This window comes from Aspergillus fischeri, genomic scaffold (assembly GCF_000149645.3).
Source record: "Aspergillus fischeri NRRL 181 1099437636249 genomic scaffold, whole genome shotgun sequence".
NCBI classification, from domain to species: Eukaryota; Fungi; Ascomycota; class Eurotiomycetes; order Eurotiales; family Aspergillaceae; genus Aspergillus; species Aspergillus fischeri.
Genome location: NW_001509770.1, coordinates 4546822 through 4564795, shown reverse-complemented (window position 1 = coordinate 4564795; position 17974 = coordinate 4546822). Strand labels below are relative to the sequence as shown.

The 17974-nt window shown below is 50.2% G+C and overlaps 9 protein-coding genes across 9 annotated transcripts; 4 read left to right on the top strand and 5 right to left on the bottom strand.

The window, feature by feature from the left end:
• Positions 1 to 161: 161 nt before the first annotated feature.
• NFIA_023260 (uncharacterized protein) lies at positions 162 to 834 on the top strand (the record flags this gene model as incomplete). Its single annotated transcript, XM_001265511.1, has 2 exons — positions 162 to 781; positions 828 to 834. The coding sequence occupies 2 exons, from the start codon at positions 162 to 164 to the stop codon at positions 832 to 834; spliced, it is 627 nt and encodes a 208-aa protein (XP_001265512.1).
• Positions 835 to 1044: 210 nt separating this feature from the next.
• NFIA_023250 (seipin co-factor family protein) lies at positions 1045 to 1785 on the bottom strand (the record flags this gene model as incomplete). The annotated part of the gene is made up of 1 exon (XM_001265510.1): positions 1045 to 1785. The coding sequence occupies one exon, from the start codon at positions 1783 to 1785 to the stop codon at positions 1045 to 1047; it is 741 nt and encodes a 246-aa protein (XP_001265511.1).
• Positions 1786 to 1953: 168 nt separating this feature from the next.
• NFIA_023240 (putative alpha-1,6-mannosyltransferase subunit (Hoc1)) lies at positions 1954 to 3849 on the bottom strand (the record flags this gene model as incomplete). Its single annotated transcript, XM_001265509.1, has 2 exons — positions 1954 to 2690; positions 2940 to 3849. The coding sequence occupies 2 exons, from the start codon at positions 3847 to 3849 to the stop codon at positions 1954 to 1956; spliced, it is 1647 nt and encodes a 548-aa protein (XP_001265510.1).
• Positions 3850 to 5356: 1507 nt separating this feature from the next.
• NFIA_023230 (uncharacterized protein) lies at positions 5357 to 6205 on the top strand (the record flags this gene model as incomplete). Its single annotated transcript, XM_001265508.1, has 5 exons — positions 5357 to 5506; positions 5564 to 5597; positions 5669 to 5784; positions 5832 to 6065; positions 6116 to 6205. 5 exons carry the CDS (start codon positions 5357 to 5359, stop codon positions 6203 to 6205), a joined length of 624 nt encoding a protein of 207 aa, XP_001265509.1.
• An 867-nt stretch (positions 6206 to 7072) lies between these two features.
• Positions 7073 to 7461, top strand: NFIA_023220 (uncharacterized protein; the record flags this gene model as incomplete). Its single annotated transcript, XM_001265507.1, has 2 exons — positions 7073 to 7380; positions 7440 to 7461. The coding sequence occupies 2 exons, from the start codon at positions 7073 to 7075 to the stop codon at positions 7459 to 7461; spliced, it is 330 nt and encodes a 109-aa protein (XP_001265508.1).
• Positions 7462 to 7772: 311 nt separating this feature from the next.
• Positions 7773 to 9266, bottom strand: NFIA_023210 (F-box protein; the record flags this gene model as incomplete). Its single annotated transcript, XM_001265506.1, has 1 exon — positions 7773 to 9266. The coding sequence occupies one exon, from the start codon at positions 9264 to 9266 to the stop codon at positions 7773 to 7775; it is 1494 nt and encodes a 497-aa protein (XP_001265507.1).
• An 803-nt stretch (positions 9267 to 10069) lies between these two features.
• On the bottom strand, positions 10070 to 11852 carry NFIA_023200 (putative AMP-binding enzyme; the record flags this gene model as incomplete). The annotated part of the gene is made up of 4 exons (XM_001265505.1): positions 10070 to 10987; positions 11038 to 11174; positions 11226 to 11490; positions 11538 to 11852. The coding sequence occupies 4 exons, from the start codon at positions 11850 to 11852 to the stop codon at positions 10070 to 10072; spliced, it is 1635 nt and encodes a 544-aa protein (XP_001265506.1).
• A 2173-nt stretch (positions 11853 to 14025) lies between these two features.
• On the top strand, positions 14026 to 15438 carry NFIA_023190 (putative toxin biosynthesis protein; the record flags this gene model as incomplete). The annotated part of the gene is made up of 4 exons (XM_001265504.1): positions 14026 to 14220; positions 14271 to 14409; positions 14463 to 14571; positions 14616 to 15438. 4 exons carry the CDS (start codon positions 14026 to 14028, stop codon positions 15436 to 15438), a joined length of 1266 nt encoding a protein of 421 aa, XP_001265505.1.
• A 400-nt stretch (positions 15439 to 15838) lies between these two features.
• On the bottom strand, positions 15839 to 16642 carry NFIA_023180 (MBL fold metallo-hydrolase; the record flags this gene model as incomplete). The annotated part of the gene is made up of 1 exon (XM_001265503.1): positions 15839 to 16642. One exon carries the CDS (start codon positions 16640 to 16642, stop codon positions 15839 to 15841), a length of 804 nt encoding a protein of 267 aa, XP_001265504.1.
• Positions 16643 to 17974: the final 1332 nt, after the last annotated feature.

Below are 17974 nucleotides of genomic sequence, written 5' to 3'. Positions count from 1 at the left end.
ATGACGTCGGTGGCATTCCCCACTCGGTGATGACATTCGATCCCGATTCAGGAATCCGCACTCAACTGCCAGAAACGTGCCGATCATCCCCACCTTTATAAACATCGTCTCAACTGACAGGTCTTGGTTGTTTACATTCATTCCAGGCCACAGTTATCACAATGGCTGCCTCAACCCAAGACACAGGGCAGCCTACGGCTCCTACCCCACAGAAGAAGAAACCAGCCAAGCTGCGCCAGCGAAAGAATGCAGCAGATGAGGCTCATGATGATAAACCAAATGACGCTTCACCAGAAGCCAACAATACACCTGCAGAGACTGAAAATCGTCAAGGCAGTGAATCAGTGAACTCGCCCGATCCTGAACCCGAACTGGAGTCAGAACAACCTAAACGACGCAACCGCCGCACGCGTCGACCCCAGCGTGATCCTGACGAACAATCCGAAACAACGTCTGAAACTGCTGAACAATTTGAACCCTCTAACCATCGTGAACGACGACGTCGGCCCCGCCGGCGCGACGAGCAGCGCATAGTGCCGTTTGGAGCTGACAGCGTAGGAAGGGAAGTCGGGCGGAGAAGAGGAGACGCCGGCGGTACTATGGATAATATCAGCAATGTCAATGGCATGATGATGGGACAAGATCAACAAAATCAAGCTCAGCCAGAGAAGCAGCAGAAAGAGTCAAAGGATAATACGCTATCGTTACGGCTAGACTTGAACTTGGAGATCGAGGTGCAATTGAAGGCCAGGATTCATGGTGATTTGACGCTGTCTTTACTGTAGGTCCTCTCTTCTGCTGCATTGGATAGTACTAACAGTTTATAGGAATTAAATCTGGTATCGCGGGAGTTGGGTGTTGAGGGTATGGATATTCGGTATAGTCACTGGAATCAGATATTACCAATTTGCTACGGGTATAAGCAATCTATATAGCAGAGCATCATAAATCGTCGTACATCATGAGATCATATCAAACAACCACGCTCAATCCTAGCCAGCCATCTGAATGTCCTCAAGCAAGAGACAGTAGTTACTATCCGCCTCAAGTATCCTTCTTCACTTCCAGTTTCTTCGGTCTCTTCTTCTCACTCTTCTCAACCTTCTCTGTCGCCTCATCCTTCTCACCCTTCTCACCCTCACCCTCCGGCTCCTCCCCCTCATCCTGATCCTGCCTATTCGCCAACCAAAACCGAGTAATCATCCCCCCCAGCAAATGCTGATCAATAAACTTCACCAACCCATACAAAACCCACCCCCATCCCCAAAGCGACACCCCCATCATACTCGCAACCAACAGGATTGGCCCCGCCAGAAGCAACGAGAGCACCGCCCAGAGCAACACCGCAACAGCCGCAAAGAGAAACACACCCGCCAGGAAGACAAGCAGCGGGACCCCACAGCAGACGAGCTGGCAGATGATGAACGAGGACGCGATGGGCCGTTTTAGAATCGCTTCGTACATTTTGGCTTGTCGCGGAGGAGGGAGGACCCAGGCTATCAGGCCCTTGATCCAGTTTTCGAAGCGGTCGAGAACGTTCGGGAAAAAGGAGAAGAGCCAGGATTTGAAGGCGGACCAGATGGATGAGAAGGAGATGTCTGGGGCTGGCTTGTCATATTTGGCGTCGTCGGAGGGATATTCGCCTGGGATGGTTTGGTCGGTGACTTTTTCAGTGGTGTTGTTGAGGTTTTGGGTGGTGTCGTTGACTGTTCCTGAGGCGGTTTTGGTGACGCTGTCAGTGGGTAGGCCTTTGTTTAGGCCGCTGGTTACTGTGTTGAGGGACATTTTGTGGTGATTGTCACTCAGGTATACCTCTAATGGTGTCTGAAGAATGTGAAGTTCTGTTGAAAGATATTATCTTGTTGATATGATCGTCACTTTCCGATGACGTAGTGGGCGTTGCATCACTGGCCAGTTGGCATCACATCAAATCTATCATGGAAAAGACCTATACTATAACCTGATCGGCCGAGGTTTCTCACCACTAATCAACGGAATTAACCCAGGATCCCCCTTCGCGATAGCAGTCTTATACGCCTCCCGCTGGCTAACCCTCTGCAAATAGCCCAGAATCCTCTCATACCCCGCCAAACTATACGGGAAGAACAACCTCGCAGTAGTCAAAGTAAACACATTCATCACATCCGCCGGCGTGAACTCCTCCCCTGCCAGCCAGGTATTTTTCGCCAGTCGATCATCCAAGACCCTTAACGCCTGCTCGAAATTGCGCCGTGCGAATCTCGCGCTGGGATCGTCGCGGGAGATCCCCGATCGGAGGACCGTGGAATACCCCACCAGCGCGGGCTGGAAGTATCCGTTTGCAAAGTGTAAGAAGTACAGGTAATCGGCGTAGTTGTCTGCTGTGGGAGGGACGGTCAATTTCCCACTCGCGTATTTGGTCAGGATGTACTCGACGATGGCGCCGGATTCTGCGAGGGTGGTGGTGCCGTCTTGGATGACGGGGGCGGCTTGTGTGGGATGTCTGACAAGATCAGTCAATTTCACTTCAATCTGCTGATTCATGTGAGAGTCGTACAACTGCTGCAATTCTGGCGGTGCTAAAAGGGTTTTTGCATCGCGCTGGTAGGTTTTGAGCTGGTAGGGAATGCCCAGTTCCTCGCAGAGCCAGACAATGCGCTCGGATTGAGATCGTTGGAGATGATGTACAATAAGCATATTGTAAGTATTCCCTAAGAAATGGTTGAAGAAAAGATGGATTCCGTTGAATGAATCAGTCGAGGTCAATTTATATACTTAGGACGGATTTCTAATCTACGGAGTAATGGCCAGATGTGAAACTGCGAAATACCTCGGGACAAGCGATCGCCGCCGTTATCTCGGTCAGCCAGACAAATTAAGATTGCCAATGCCATTGCAATTTAACACAATTGAAGTCATGCAGACAGACTAGTCTAACGCTAATAACAAAGAATGCTAACAAAGCCATGGTAGGCTCCACCCATGCCAGTGGTTCTTGCAACCCTTCCATGTGCCACTAAAATAGTGCTTCACCAGCACATCGGGTGAGGTGTGATCTTCCCCCTGTGTGACCGCAAATGATCGCTTAGGAAGGATCATCACGTCGCGAATTCTCACAGGGTCCTTCAAGTCGCGTAGGTTTTGTATTTGCTCCTCCGAGCAACCCAAGTAGTCGAGGACAGTATCGGTCCATACACTCGGCCCCGTCCAGTCCATAACGTTGACCTCAGCATCACCCTCCAAGGCGTGCACCTGTTTCACAAAACTTGGCGTCCTCTCCGCAATACGAGTAAGTAGATCCCGGAACATGGGGTGCAAAGCAGTCGACGCCATAGTCCACTGGACGAACTGCGGCGAGCGAGGGAGACCTTTTGTGGTCGCATCGCCTTCCAGTCCAATAATCACATTCGGGGGACTATGATGCTGGTCTTCAGCACCCATAACGGTCCATGGCAGCGGCTGGACGAGGTGGACATCAAGATCGCTGTAGACACCTCCTCGCCCGAACAGGACCAGATACCGACAAAAGTCCGATTTGAGCACCGCATAGGGAAGCGTCTCAAATGCGCCTGCAAAGGTTCCTGACGCGTCCACCTCGCGCGCCAGCTCGAGGCAGGCCTCCTCACTCCAGTACTCGACTTTCCAGCCGGACTGCTGCCATGAAATCACGTGATCACTGGGTTCAAACTGCGAGATGGGATGGTCGGGCATCGACAGGAGAAGCTGGTGGACCGTCTGGGGAATGGCAATCTCCGTCACCGGGTATGCCCCGGTGACGGCAGACAAGTGAGAGTGGTGGCCATAGTAGCGATAAAGCAGCCCCAGGATGCTGAAAAAAATGATTGCCTGGATGGCAACGAGAGGCCGCATCGGTGTCGCTATCAACAGAACCCAATCTTCGTCCAGATCCAAACAGTCAGGAGCAAGTATCTTTATTCCACCGCAGCGTTCGATCCCAGCCGAGCGGATGGGCTGCAAGAGCGGAGATCTTGTGCCGAAATGCCTCTCTAGTCGTCCCTGAAGCTCGAGCGCATGATGAACCGGTGTTCCCGGGCTGGCTGATCGTCGGTGGACCTCTCTCTCGGATAAGATCTCCTGCAGCGATATATCACTTACTGTTGATTCGAGTTCTCTTCAACCACCGAGTTGTGGCTAGAATTGTCAGTGAATTGAAAAGAGGAATCCCGGCATTCTGCACTTTTGCAGAGATTCTCAATCTCCAGAGAACGAGGGGGAAAAGGGAAGATTGCCTGAAACTAGCAGCTTGGCGCGACTCTAGTGTCGGAGATTGTGGCCGTTTGCAATATTTTGGACTATTTGGGAATTAATTGGGTTGTGGTGTTTGTTTGGGCGTTAAGGCACTAGTCTCCATTGGGTATAGCCTGGCACGTTTCGCTCAGAAAGGAAGGAGCCTGAAATAGATCCTCAGGCCATCAACATGTTTCATCCACTACAATAACAATAATCAATTGTCTCACCCTTTCTTCTATATGAAAGCTTCATCTACTAACTAACAGAAGCATCATCTAATGCGCAATATTGATCCGAATATACGTAGTAACACCGCAATTCCCAACTATATGCATGCCATGGCTGCTGCCTGATCCGCGTCTTGGCTTCAGCACTAATGAGAATGAGCACCTTGTCTGCGAACCTGCTTGATAATGCGTGAGATACAGCGTATTTGGAGTGGTGCTAATCAGAAAATTGATCGAAGTGATCTAGGCTACGGCAAGGAGGAAGACTACAGCCAAGTCTTGTCATACACTGGAAGTTCAGACACACTGGGATGTGGGTTAAAGAAGAAAATATCCTGACTACTTGACGGTCGGTATCACCAACCCCTAGTTTTTTTCTGATAGTTCGTTCGTCAGGCTTGACTGTAACTTCTGGATTGTTTCCTTGCTCTCATTGCCTCCCACACGGGCCCATTTTTGTCCTGTATCCAACGTTCATATTTTTCCAGAAGCATCGAGGCGCGTGTCTGACATTCCACATCTCCGTTGTAGAATCGTACAACGACTTCCCTCATGTAGCTCTCTGCCTACACCAAGTCATTTTGCGCGGAAGTCATTGTGGCTAGTATCTGGGTCGCAATGTGTAGTACCGTGTTAGCATGTTCCACTCCATTGGCAAGGACCGCGCAGTCGTGCGCCAGCTCTACGACGCAATTCACCGGCAAATGCCACAATCTTATCGGTATTCCTATCGGCATCGTCTTGAAGAGAATAGTAAGCATTATACGTGAGGTCATGGAGGATTGAAATCGCTTCGTGTGAGCCGGTGCCAAGTTTCGTCTCTCCTTCTCGAAGTGTGTGGAGGTGGTGTCGACCAGCATAGCGTGGTGTGTCTGATAGGACGCCAACTCAGAATCGAGATGAGCTGTAAGTACCTGGATGAAGCTGATAAGAAGGTAGAGGCAGCGCGGCGTGAGCATGAGAAAGCCTGCCAGCGCCTGTCATCCCTTCAACCTTCCCGAATTGCAAAGAACGGCTTGCATTTGTTGGCAGAGAAGAACCTCAACCTGGTATGTCTTACTAGTATCCCACCCTAGTTAGGAGGTATTCGCTGAGACGGAGAATAGCAAGACATCGACCAGATCCTACGAACCTTGACAGGTGAGCTGCAAAAGCTGAACGTTCAGGTAGCGATTTCGAGATGTGGTTTGAACAACTATCTATACTCATAGACAATATCGTCAAGACGCATCTCGGTAGCGTTACCCGCACGCTCCGAATGTATTCACCAGTGGCGCTCAATGTTAGCGCGGATGAGGGCAGGCGATTGAGTAGAGAGGATAAGAAGGTCAGTATACATGTCCCGTACACCTTGGTGGTATGTTCGCTGACTAGAAATCACGCAAGAAGCACCTCCTGCACCACCTCTTTCAGATCCAAGGTCATCTCTCGGCAATCGAGGACATTTCTCGTCTGTATTCGACAATCTCAGAGAAATATATTCAACCTGGCATAGATCACATGGATAGCCTTGACCGCTCAGATCTAGCTATATACAAGCTCAACCGCAAGAGACTTAGCGAGTGGCACCAAGTAGCCAGTCATGAGATTCATCAACTGATGATCGAGGTAAAATGTTTTCATTCGTTGAACTAGAACATGGCTGACGACCAGTCCAGGGTACCCAGACAATTCCAGCAAACGTGAACCTGCATGTAAGAACCGTTGTTGACAAGGCAATTGAACACCAAGAATTCTGGTTTGCTTAGAGCAGACACGATATGCCTCAGAAAAAGGGTGGGAGCATTGATGGGATCCATTCGACAGGGGAGCATCCAGCAGGGAGAAGCGGTCAATTTGCAATATAGCTGGAAAGGTTGTGAATGAAGGGGGGTAATTTTTAACAAATTGATACCTGATTTTTGATAACAAACAGTACGAGAATGTCAATTTTATTCTTATTTTATTTTTCTGTCTTTTGCGGTTGTTTTGTCAACTGATCATACCGGGAACCTAATGAACGGACAACGGGTCAACAGGAAACATCATTCGACTATCAGGAGAGCATATCAGCCTTACCGCTAAATAAACAAGGCACAGGAGAGTCACACAGTGTCATGGGCCGGCTAGACCTTTCGTCCGGTCGGGAGGCCCAAGGGTGAACCAGCACCGTCCATAGCCGAGACTTGCTCAATAAGATGCATACGTCAATGGCAGTGTTTCCAGGGTTGACTCGTGGAAGATCGCATTTACAGCCCATTCGGCCATCAGGCCCCCCGCAGCTGACAGGTCTCCAGCAAATCACTCTGCGTTTGAAGGGATGCTAACCGGGCTGTGTGAATCATACAGTTTTCTTACTGTCCGATGCAGATGAGATTGGATATGTTTAGGCTATGATCTTGTCTGTTGCTCGAGAAGTGTCGGGTGAAGTTCATTTATCAGAGCCACTAGTATACAGAGGCTGACGCCTCACGTTCTTTAATCCAAATTTAGAACTGTTCATTTGTTGATCTTATGTGAGACGGACGAGATTCAAATATATAACAGACGCTGCATCTACTTGTACCCTGAACCTGGACAACAACCAGCTCACAGCCATCAACATCTGAAGCCACATCCTATACCAAAGCCTCAATATGAAGAACCTCTCCCTTGCAACTCTTCTCCTCTCCCTCTCAGGCTCCCTTACAGCAGCCTGGAACGTCACCGCATACAGCAACACCGACTGCACCGGTTACCTGACCTCCATCGCCGGCGAGCAGAACTGGGGCTGCTACTGGCTCACGGGCGTCACCAAGCCCATTCAAGCGATGAGTGTCGAGGATCTTCCTGAGGGATGGAGGTTCATCGCATCGAGTGGCACGGCCTGCGATACCTTTCACCAGGCCGGTGGAGACGGATGCTACACCCAGGGCCAGGGATTTCAGTCATTTGAGATTATTGGGTCGAGTAGCTGAGTATGTTGAGCTATGTGGGTTATGAGCGATACTAACCGGCGCTTAGTTTAGAGATCAATGACGTATAGGACAATGTTCGTCTTGTATTGGATACAGTTTGTTCGCTACGTTCTACTTGAAGTGTCTCGGTTGTCAAATACACGGTTTTTGATTGGAAGTTGACTATAATATACTGCAAAGGTTGAATCGTTTCTTGTAAATGTCAACAGAATAGATCGCACATTGAACCTACCGAAACTGTACGCCAGTTGATTGAAATCCTCAGAGCTACCATAAACCGCAGAATCATGAGAGCAGATGACGAAGAAGTCAGCACCTTGACCCAGAAATGAAAGTAGATAATAGGGACCACACACCCGGACATCCTATATGGACCCCATCAGGAAGCCCTGGCAACCCAAAGCCCCGAGCGGAGCTCGTCGACGACCGAGTCACACTGTACCCCAACCGACTGAGCCATATCCGCCGCTTCAGCCAGGAAGTCCTCATTCGGCCGACGAGGATTCGTAGCCCAGACACGAAGAGTCACCCTCTCCAAGCTAGGAATCCGTTTCTTCGTCTCAACAACCCGCTGGTCGACCGCAAACACCATCCCGTACGGATCCCAAGCGTAGTTGTCGAACCCGGAGAGATCGTTGCGCATTACTAAGTGCCGTACCTTTGGGGGCAGGTACTTGTGGAAATCCGCCCAGTTCTCGTTTGAGAACCATCCCAGTAAAAGCGGCATTGGGACCTCGAGCTCTTGAAGCTTCGTGAACTCACTGAACAGCATCAGGAATGGATCCGTGAGCGTGCTGCCAAAGTTATTGTCCTGGTCCCAAGTGAATCCGCCAACGAAGCTTGGGTCAGTCTCAAGACCTATGGATAGTGTCTCGAGGCGATCCTTCAGCGGCTCCAATGCACCAGCTAGTTCCTTGCTGTCAAAGAGTGCCAACTGCGAGACCAAGTCGTAGCAGACTCCCAGGTGCAACCTCCGGAGCTTCGGACAGGCGCCGAGAATTTGCGAGATATCGGCAGCGTCTACGCTGGACCTGGCCAGAACGAGGCTTTCAAGCTCTCCAGCCGCCAAACGATCCTTGTATTCGTCGTACCCGAAAGCACTTCTAAGCCACATCTCCACGTGTTTCAGCTTAGGCAGGGCAAACCAGGGAGCAAATTGATACTTGTTCCCGAGTAAGGGAATAACAGCCACTGCTTCCTCTGCCTCGTCGTCAAGCTTCTCCGCTTGGGGAACGTCGCCGCCATATTTGAGGATTTCCAGCCTGTTGAACCTGGAGATACCTTCGAACGAAGAGCGCAGCGCATGTTGGAGAAACAGACCAGGGAAGCCACCGACCAGAGTGTACGTATAGTCCAATTCTAGAACTCTCAGATTATGCAGTTGAAAAATCAGAACCGTCGCATACGCGTAATAATCCCCCTGCTGTAGCAACGCCGCGTAACCTACCGTGTCGAAAAGCCCGATCTGGCTCACGAACTGGATAGCTTTCCTGGTAACAAAGACAAATCTCGTGGCATGCTGCTGAAAGTCAATATCCGGATCAGGCAGGACCCAGGCCGGTCCGGTGTAAGTGAGCTGGAGGCGCTTGACATACCCTGCAAACTGCGGATTGAGGAAGATCTGCTCCAGGAGCAGAAGGACTCGTCGGAGAGGCGTAGATGTGTATGTCCAGAGAATGTCCCTGAAGACGAGGGGTTTTGCCCATTTGCGCAGGTCTTTGGAGACGTTAGAGACAGCCAGGTTGTCGGCGGTGTTTAGGTTGTCGAGGACATTCACGAGACATTCTGGGGGAAGCATGCTCAGCGGGCTGAAGTTGTCAGCTGTATTTTCAGGGTTGTTAGCAGAAGATACTGACCCGGCCTGCGGATCCATTTTGGAATGTTTGAGTGCTCTTTGAAAGTTGCTTGTAGGTGCCAAGGTTGGTACTGAAAGACGACAGCGATTTGTTTGGATGATATTGAGAAGGGAGAAGGGGGAGTGTTGATGAAGGGAAAGTAACTGTTTGAAGATAAAAAGGACATTTTTATAGACGGACAACCACTGAGGTGTCTCAGAATTCTCTTGACTGTCTAACATGGGGAGACATTTACCACGACAAAAACATTGTCCATGAGACATCAACCTTTGTCTTTCAGACACCAACCCTCTTTGTCTTCGGCACTCATGGAGAGCTCTACCACGGGACTGGGGTGCATTTGAGACACTTCTCATTTTTCATTCCAAATATGAAACAATCGGCCATAGAGGAACAAAGACCGTTGGGAAAGTCCCGTACTATATGAAGAGATTGGCATGGTACTGGGTCGGAGCCTTTGTGTTCTGGTTTCCCTTCGACGAAGATCCCCAGATTATACACGCATCGACCAGCTGTGCCATGGCGAAAAATCTCATGTCGCTGCAGTATTGGTCTCAGTCAATGATCAGGGTGTTTCTAGCTGAGAAAGTCTCATAGTTGAAAGCAGAAGACGCATTGCCGTCGCTGCGAGCTGCGAAGGTGAGGAAGACTGGCGGAGGGCGGCGAGGAGTTTCTAAGAGATTCAGCAACTGAATCGACGCAGATGTCCTTGACTTACGGTCTAACTATAACCTGGACCCGAGAGAGAATACCGTAGTGAGGGCTTAGATATTCATTGCAAAGTGCACAGCTTTATTGATCTAAGCCATCTTCATACAGCCTAGTTTTTCTCAAACAATGCAGCAATCTCCTCCTTGTAAAGCTCCAGACTCGGCATCCGTGCCACACTACCCTTGACTGTCCGAATGAAGGGCCTGTCTCCACTGGCGAAGATCAAACGCTCAGAACTCAGCTTCACGCACTCATGGCAGTGCTCGTTGACCTTGTCAATATAGGGCTGTAGGCTTTCGAACATCGCCTTACGACCAGCGTCAGATGCCACCTCGGTCTCATCCTGCAGCTCCACCAGAAGCACCGGGAGTGGTCGTCCATGGCCCCCGATCAGCGCCGCTTTCACCTTCGGATGCTGTTCTATCTCCGGCTCCAGCGACGCAGCATAAAGCCCATCCGCATGACTGAGAGGAATATAGTCATCCACGCGGCCGACAATCTTCCACAACCCCTTGCGCGTGGGATGCTCAATCCACAGATCCTTAGTCTCGAATCGGTCATGGTCCGGATAAAGGAGGAAGATCTGCTGCATTTTACATTCGGGCACACGCACAAAAACCAGCTCGTGGAGGTCTCCGGAACGGGGCTCGAAGACCGCCCCGGCTTGTTTCTGGAATTCGATGTAATCCCAGTCCTTGTCGTCACGGCGGAACTTGGTGAAATAGCCGCCCGCTTCGGTGCTTCCGATGGCTGGAACAAGCTGCACGTAAGGCGCGAGAAGGTCGCCGGACTTTCGGGAGAGGGGAGCTCCGCCGTAACTGACTAACCTGAGGCTTATCAATGCAGAGAGGGCTCGGTCGTTAAGGCACATCTCGTCGATGAGAGCTGGGGTGAGTAGGGCGCTGTCAACACGTCCGTATTTGAAGATATCGACGACGGTGTCGGCGGAAGGAGGCGCAGGTGGGCCGACAACGAGGGTTCCGTGAGCATATGTCGGCATAGAAAGAACCATCATCATTCCTACCAGCTTTGGATGGTCAGCTAGAGAAACAAGTTGTTCCAGAGATGGTTACAAACATGCAACGATGGTAGAGGTGTGTACCAACGTCTCCCGGGAGCGTGGTGCAACAAGAACTCATCAATGTCCGGCAGGGAGGCAGCCACGTCCAGGGCAGCCATCATCTGGTGAGTGTAGGTAATGGGTTTGGGAGACCCTATCTGTGTTAGTTCATGATACTCCCTAAGGTACTTCCAGATCAACTCACCAGTCGTGCCAGACGTATGAGCCACCAGCCAAGGATCCTTCTTTCCTTCTCCCCATGACTTGGGATATACATAAGGTTCAGCAGGAGTCTCTTGTAGGAGACTGTCAGGTTCAGGAGCTGTAATCTGTTGGATATGGGGCGCATCCTCCAAAATAGCACCGACTACCTGCGCCATACTGGACGGTCTGATATAAACGTTACACTGTGTCTTCTTCAGAATCAAACGCTGTGCTGCTGGCGGAATCAGCGGCGATGGGAGCACCATCTGCATGAATCAGTGAGGAACATTTATGTCATGCCAAGCATACTCACCACTTTCTGCAACTTTCCAGCCGCAGCAGCAAGAATGGGATAGCGAAGGTCCTTAGGGCCTGCATAGGCGAACGATTGGAATGGCTCGTCGGACTCTGGGAGATTTTGCCGCAACCAGTGCACAGCATGGTTGACTGCGTTGTTGAACTCTGCGAATGTGATCTCTTTGTATCCTTTGGATAGATCGTTATTATCTATTGGCATCGACACCCAAGAGCTGTCTGGATCGTTCTTCGCTCGTTCTTCAATCGTCGATACCAAGATGCGCTTGCCATGCTTTATGCCAGGGAGTGGAAATGTAGCTATTTTAGTCATCGTTACTGATCTTGGGCAGTAAACTGTGAATTGCTGAGGTTGACTCGTCAATTTGCAAGTGGGAGTCGAGTAAGACACTATATATATACAAAGTCAGACAGGGATCGACGCGGGGTCGTCGAACTAGAGCTGTAAAGAAATGCAGCTAAGACTGGTCGTTCAGTCCCACTACGGGTATTCGGATGCTTGATCAGCCATCCCTGAATTCATCGGAGGATTTATGTTACAGCTTTTATGCATTGACATGAATGAGTGTTCAGATGACTCTGCCTCTCGTAGCCACCGGTTGTGCTTGAGGCGGACACTAGCAGTATGATGTTTGTACGGTCGACGCGCGGTCCACATTCTGGTCTACATCAACAACCGGTCTAGGACTAATGCATGAAGACTCTGTCGGCGTGGGACTAAGGTCTAGACCCAACTTCCGAGGTAATCAATCAGATTACTCTGCTTGAATGCTCTCAACTCTGACATTGCTGTTTGTGAAGTGCAGGGGTAATGCATGCGGGAAGTTCCCCCACCAATAGAAAGGAAAAACTATGCGCAACAGAGGATGGCATGACACATTCTAAGACATTCTTTGCAAAGCTTCTCGGCCCTTGTCATCCAATCTTGGGTACTCTCTCAAATGGCGCAGATCCATACAGAAATTCTTCGCGGCCCTATGTCCATCGTCATGCGCAGCAAAACGCTCTTGTAGCAGCGTTTTCCACTCAATATCCTCCTCAGTCCATCCCCAAGAGGCTGAAACATATTCATACCATATAGGATAATACGCAGCGTATTCCCAGTCGAGAATTCCGACCAGTTGTCCATCTGAACCATGATGTTGCCCAGATTGAGATCGCAATGAGTGAGGACATAGGGTTCACATCGAGGCATGCGTTTCTTCAAATTCTCCAAGGCTTGTTGAGGAAACTGCTTTTCGGGTGGGTCGCGAAGGGTTAGGCTTATAGCATCCCAGAGTTCAAGGTCAGAGTGTAAAGGTCCATGGGGCTCGCGGTCAGAAAAAAATAAGGCTGGATAACAAGGGCTTGATCAACACTCTGTATAGCTTCTGATGTGAGTGATCGTAGCCGCTGGCGAACTTCAACTACCTGATCTGCGATGGCCGTTTTCTAGCATTCTGATAGTGAAGGCCAGGCCTGCTCAAGTGTCTGCCTGTGCATCCGCTCGAGAAGTACAAAGTATCGCCCGTTGGCATCGACCCAGTCTTGCAAAACTTTGGGAGCTGGGATATCGGCATTTGGGTTGGATGCAAGGTACGTCAGGGTAGTCACTTCAGTCTTTGGACCTTCGTCAGGCCGTTCCTTCAAGATCACATCGGACCCAATCGACCAAGTACCCCGTCGGACCGCACCGTAGAAAAGTTTGACATGACTTGAATAAGAGCACCGCTCTTGCTGATCCGACGTCCATCCACATGCAACGCAATCTTTGGATGACTCCCCGTCATGATGGCGAGTAAGTTGTAGAGTCAAGGGGATGAAGAAGGGGTACTGAAATAAAAAGAGAAGGATAGCTGCTCTCACCGCCGCCGAGAGACAGTCGAATCAGGACTCTGGTAGTTGATTTTCGTGGAATCCAAGCGTGTCTGGGACTCATTCGCTGTTATCTCTCTATCCTGCTTTTGATAGTTTGTGTGCTGGCTGGGTAGTGTCTTTCAAGCTGCACGCACAAGGTGAAACCCAGGACGATAGAAGTTCTACATGTGATGTGTTCATTCAATGCAGGTGAAGGGATGACTCCGAGGCTACATGACATTTTCAAGCTCGGATTCCGCCCCTTGATTATCGGTGTCAAATTGACATTCCTAAGTTCCACGGATCAAACCTAATTGGGATACTACAGGCTTTCTCTCCGGCTTCATTGGGTGAGTGAAGTCAGCACGTAATATCGCGCTGAGCAGCCTCAACTTATTGTTGGATATTCCTAACTTTCCCTGCCTAATCTACTCGCGCAAATCATCATCATATCCTACAAGCATTGACCAAGATATTCAATGCGAAAACGCTGTACCCCGCAGATCTCTATATTAGCCCCTGTCTAGTGCCAGGATAGCGCTGACATCAGGCGTCCCCAGCACTACCCCGTGGAGAACCCCCATTCAAATTCATAATCTTTTATCTGACTCCTCGATCTCTTCGTAGCTACATAGACAGTCTACTTTACAATGCCGTTCCCTTTCAGGGTTGTTGAACATATCATCCCCGGACAGCATATCCGGGAACATCCACATGCCCTAAAAGGACGCCAGGAAACTGCATTGAAGCTTGCGATCAAGCAGTATATTCCGCGCGATCAGACGGAGTCAATTCTCGAGAATGCAGTCACGATCATCGGGGCGCATGGAAATGGATTTCCAAAGGTGACCATTCCGTGCCAGGACTTACAACGTACCTGTCTAAAGTCTGATAGGAGGCATACGAGCCGCTGTGGGAGGACCTCTACGCCCAGCTTAAAAAGCGATCAATTCCGGTGCGCGGCATTTGGATCGCTGATATCTCCAATCAAGGCGCAAGTGGTGTTCTGAACGAACATGTCCAGGGAGATAATAGTACGCTCACTTGATGTTCTTCGAGTCGAACGGAGGAAACTGACTACCAACAGCACAGTGGCATGATCATTCCCGGGATCTGTTGCATATGATCAATCACTTCCGGGACGATATTGCTCGTCCTATTATCGGAGTCGCCCATAGTATGGGATGCGCACAGCTGTAAGTTATCTGGTGCTTCACTGATCATCGCTGACAACCCGCAGCATCCAGCTGTCCATTATTCATCCTCGTCTCCTCTCAACGCTCATACTCTACGAGCCCGTCATCTTCGGGGAGCAATTCGGGGGACCGAATCCGGCACTCACGGCAGTTCTCCGTCGCGACATATGGCCTTCGCGAGAAAAGGCCGAAATGCAGCTCCGGAGAGGCTTCGCCAGGTGCGATCCCCGCGTCGTGGACCGCTACCTTCGCTTCGGTCTACGACCTGTACCAACGCGCCTCTACAATCCCGAGAACGACCTCAATATTCCCCCGACAGCCGTCACACTCACGACCAGCAAGCACCAAGAGGCCTGGGCTTATACCATACCCAACCTCGAACCCGAATCAGCGGGGCTGAACGACCTCCTACTTCCCGACTGGGATCCAGTCGTTGAGCGCCCTGCTCCGTTCTCCCGTCCAGAAGCGTGGGCGGCTTTTAGGAATCTGCCGTTTGTTCGACCGAGTGTATTCTGGGTATACGGTGGCCGGAGTTGGCTCTCTCCACCCGCTGCTCAAGATTCCAAGCTACGAGCCACTGGGACGGGCATTGGAGGAAGTGGAGGGGTTGCTAAGGGAATGGTGGATAAGGCTCTTTCACCGAAAGCAACACATCTGGTTGTCTTTGAAGAAGTGGGTTGGTGTGCGGAGGTCGCGGCAACCTGGATAGAAAAGTGGTTTGCGCGATATCTGAAGGAGGAAGAATTCTGGCGAACGTACCAGAGCAAAAAGTCGGACCCGGAGATGCTCAGGAATTCAGAGGCCAGTATTCGCGTTGCTAAGGTGGTAGTAGGGTCCCGGGAGGGTGTCGCCAAGGGGAAGCTGTAATCTGCAGTACTCTATAACCACTCAACGTATCAATTATATTGTCCTTAATATCTTGTTCTACGTCTTTGCCACGTATTGAAGACACTCTGGGATGATCCAAGCAATGCTTCTCAAGCTTCGTATGCATATATATACAGCCCGCCCCTAACATCACATAGTCATGGGTCTGGCCATCAACCTGAGCACAGTCGTCTCGACACCAGCCTTTTTGTACGCATAGCCCAAAAACGTCCCCTCACGTATCTACTATAAATAGTTTTCACCGATATTGCTTGTATTGAATGACGCTGTTTACTAACCCACTTTTCGCTATACAGACGACACCGCAACCCCACTTCTCTACACAGACCCCTCAACTCCGCAGTATGAGTCATGACATCCGGGTATACAACATCAAAGCTTATAGAACGGAAACAGGCTTTCCAGGTGTCAGCCAGCACACCTTATCAATGATACCCTCCTCCTCAAAGTCCTTGCGGAGCTCCTTTCCGAACTGAGTGAAGTGTCCCCAGGACTCATAGTGCATGGGGACAAGAACATCTGCCTTGACGTCGCGGAACAACCGTGCGCCAGACTTGCCGTCCATGGTGATCTGGCAGACACCCTTGCTGGGGTCGGTCTTATCGACGGGTCCGTGGGCGTTGCCCAAGTTCATGATGGCAGCGAGGACATGGTACTGCTCTCCGACCTTCTTCAGCTCATCAATGTACACAGTATCACCGGTGAACCAGATCGCGTTGGGAAGACCGTCGCGGCCGCGTCCAAATTCCTCATTGGTAATGATAAAGCCGGTGCACTCATCTCCAGCGAGGTGCTGGGTGGGTGTGCCGATGATCTGGAACTTCTTTCCGGCGATGACGGTGTCGATCTTCTCCCAGGGCTTGAGGCCGTGGACGCCAGGGCGGGGGGAAAGATTCTTGGCTCCGTCCATGGTAGTAAAGACGCGGCGGCCGTCGAGCAGACGGCGACCCAGCTCATCGAGATTGTCGATGTGGTCTTCGTGGCTGAGTAGAACGGCATCGATGACGGGGAGTTGATCGAGGCGGAGAGCAGGATCGTCGCTCACTTGCAGCGTTATCGTCTCTGTGACGGGCCACGAGGAGCCGGCGGGAGAGAAGAAGGGATCAGTGAGCATGTTGACGCCATCGATTTCGAGAACGGCCGTAGCAGTGCCGATGTGGGTGACGTTGAGTTTGGGAGCCATTGCGAAGGATTAATAGGAAATCGAATTTTTAGGAGTCAAAAAAGGAGGTAAAGGGTGTACGATGTCAAAGGAAAGTGATGGTTATGAAAGTTTAGTGTTTTGCTGGCAGGAAAGGGGACCGAAGTATATTTATACCCGTACCGAGTGGGATGTTTGTTCTGTAGAAGTCAGGATTGAATTATTCATTCTGACAAATGAGCCAGCGAATTCTCCGGCATGGAAAAGGCACGGAATACCGAACCGAATACGGCGTAGTAATGTTAGAAACTTCTTGATGGAATCCTTCGCCACTATCGGCTGAGAATCATATTCATGACGATGGTGCATTTCCTAAACGGGATACAATATTCGCCAAGAACGGCGGATCAAAGATTCGGAAAAGCTTCTCTTCTGCCGTTCTGCTCCCCCGCGGCTTTTCACCATGGGGATAGATTATTATTATTGACAAATATAACCCATCTTATACTTAGTCAGAGCATTTGATGGCTTACCAAGCCAACTAAGTACGAATTTTGCCCTGCCCGATGGCCCACGGCAATGGTTCCCGAGCCGAATTCCATTGTTTGGGATAGAGTGAGTCTATTTGACGAAACAGATAGAGTTATCCACGCATGAGTCTGTTCTAAGTGCGAATAATATATCAAAGAATGCGATTGAGAGCTGCGTTACTGCACGTCAGTGCAAGTCAGGAGGCATATGAGACACAGATGTCCAGCTCCTCTCGCAACGAGCTGTTCGGTATTCATTGAGTTATCCAGACAGAGGTTGCATCGGCAAGATACTGTGATGGAATACGCTGTTTGTCTTTTATCATAGGTTCATATCCAATGCCAACAATCCGAGACACGTCGATCAAAGCAATCGTGGCTAACCCTGCCACGAGACTGCCAAGTTCCATAGCCACGGTGTGACATTGTCAGGATCCGATTGGTCACAGAGGCCGTTATAGATCATGCAGTCAGAGTCTAAAGTCTGTGGTTCGAATCCTTCTTCCTGAATTTCCGTCTGCGGACGTCCTAATGCAGCGCCAAATCATTCACTATGGAGTCCGGATATCTTTCGCATTTCGGTCGGCGAAGTCCCAGTCTTGGACTCTTGGTAGATATTCGCCATAAGGAACATTACGCTTATTGTAATCAGGATTGATTGTCAGTCGAAGCAGACCCTGATTACCAAGCTTCATATCTATGTGGATCCTAGTTTTGATCAACTTCCAGATTAGCGCATGCCAAGTGTCACAACCAACGGGTTCCCTTGGTATGGTGGAGTTTTCTGCCCGTATTTCCGTCTTCATTTAACCTTACCATGATCCTTCAAAGGGCATGGAAGGTC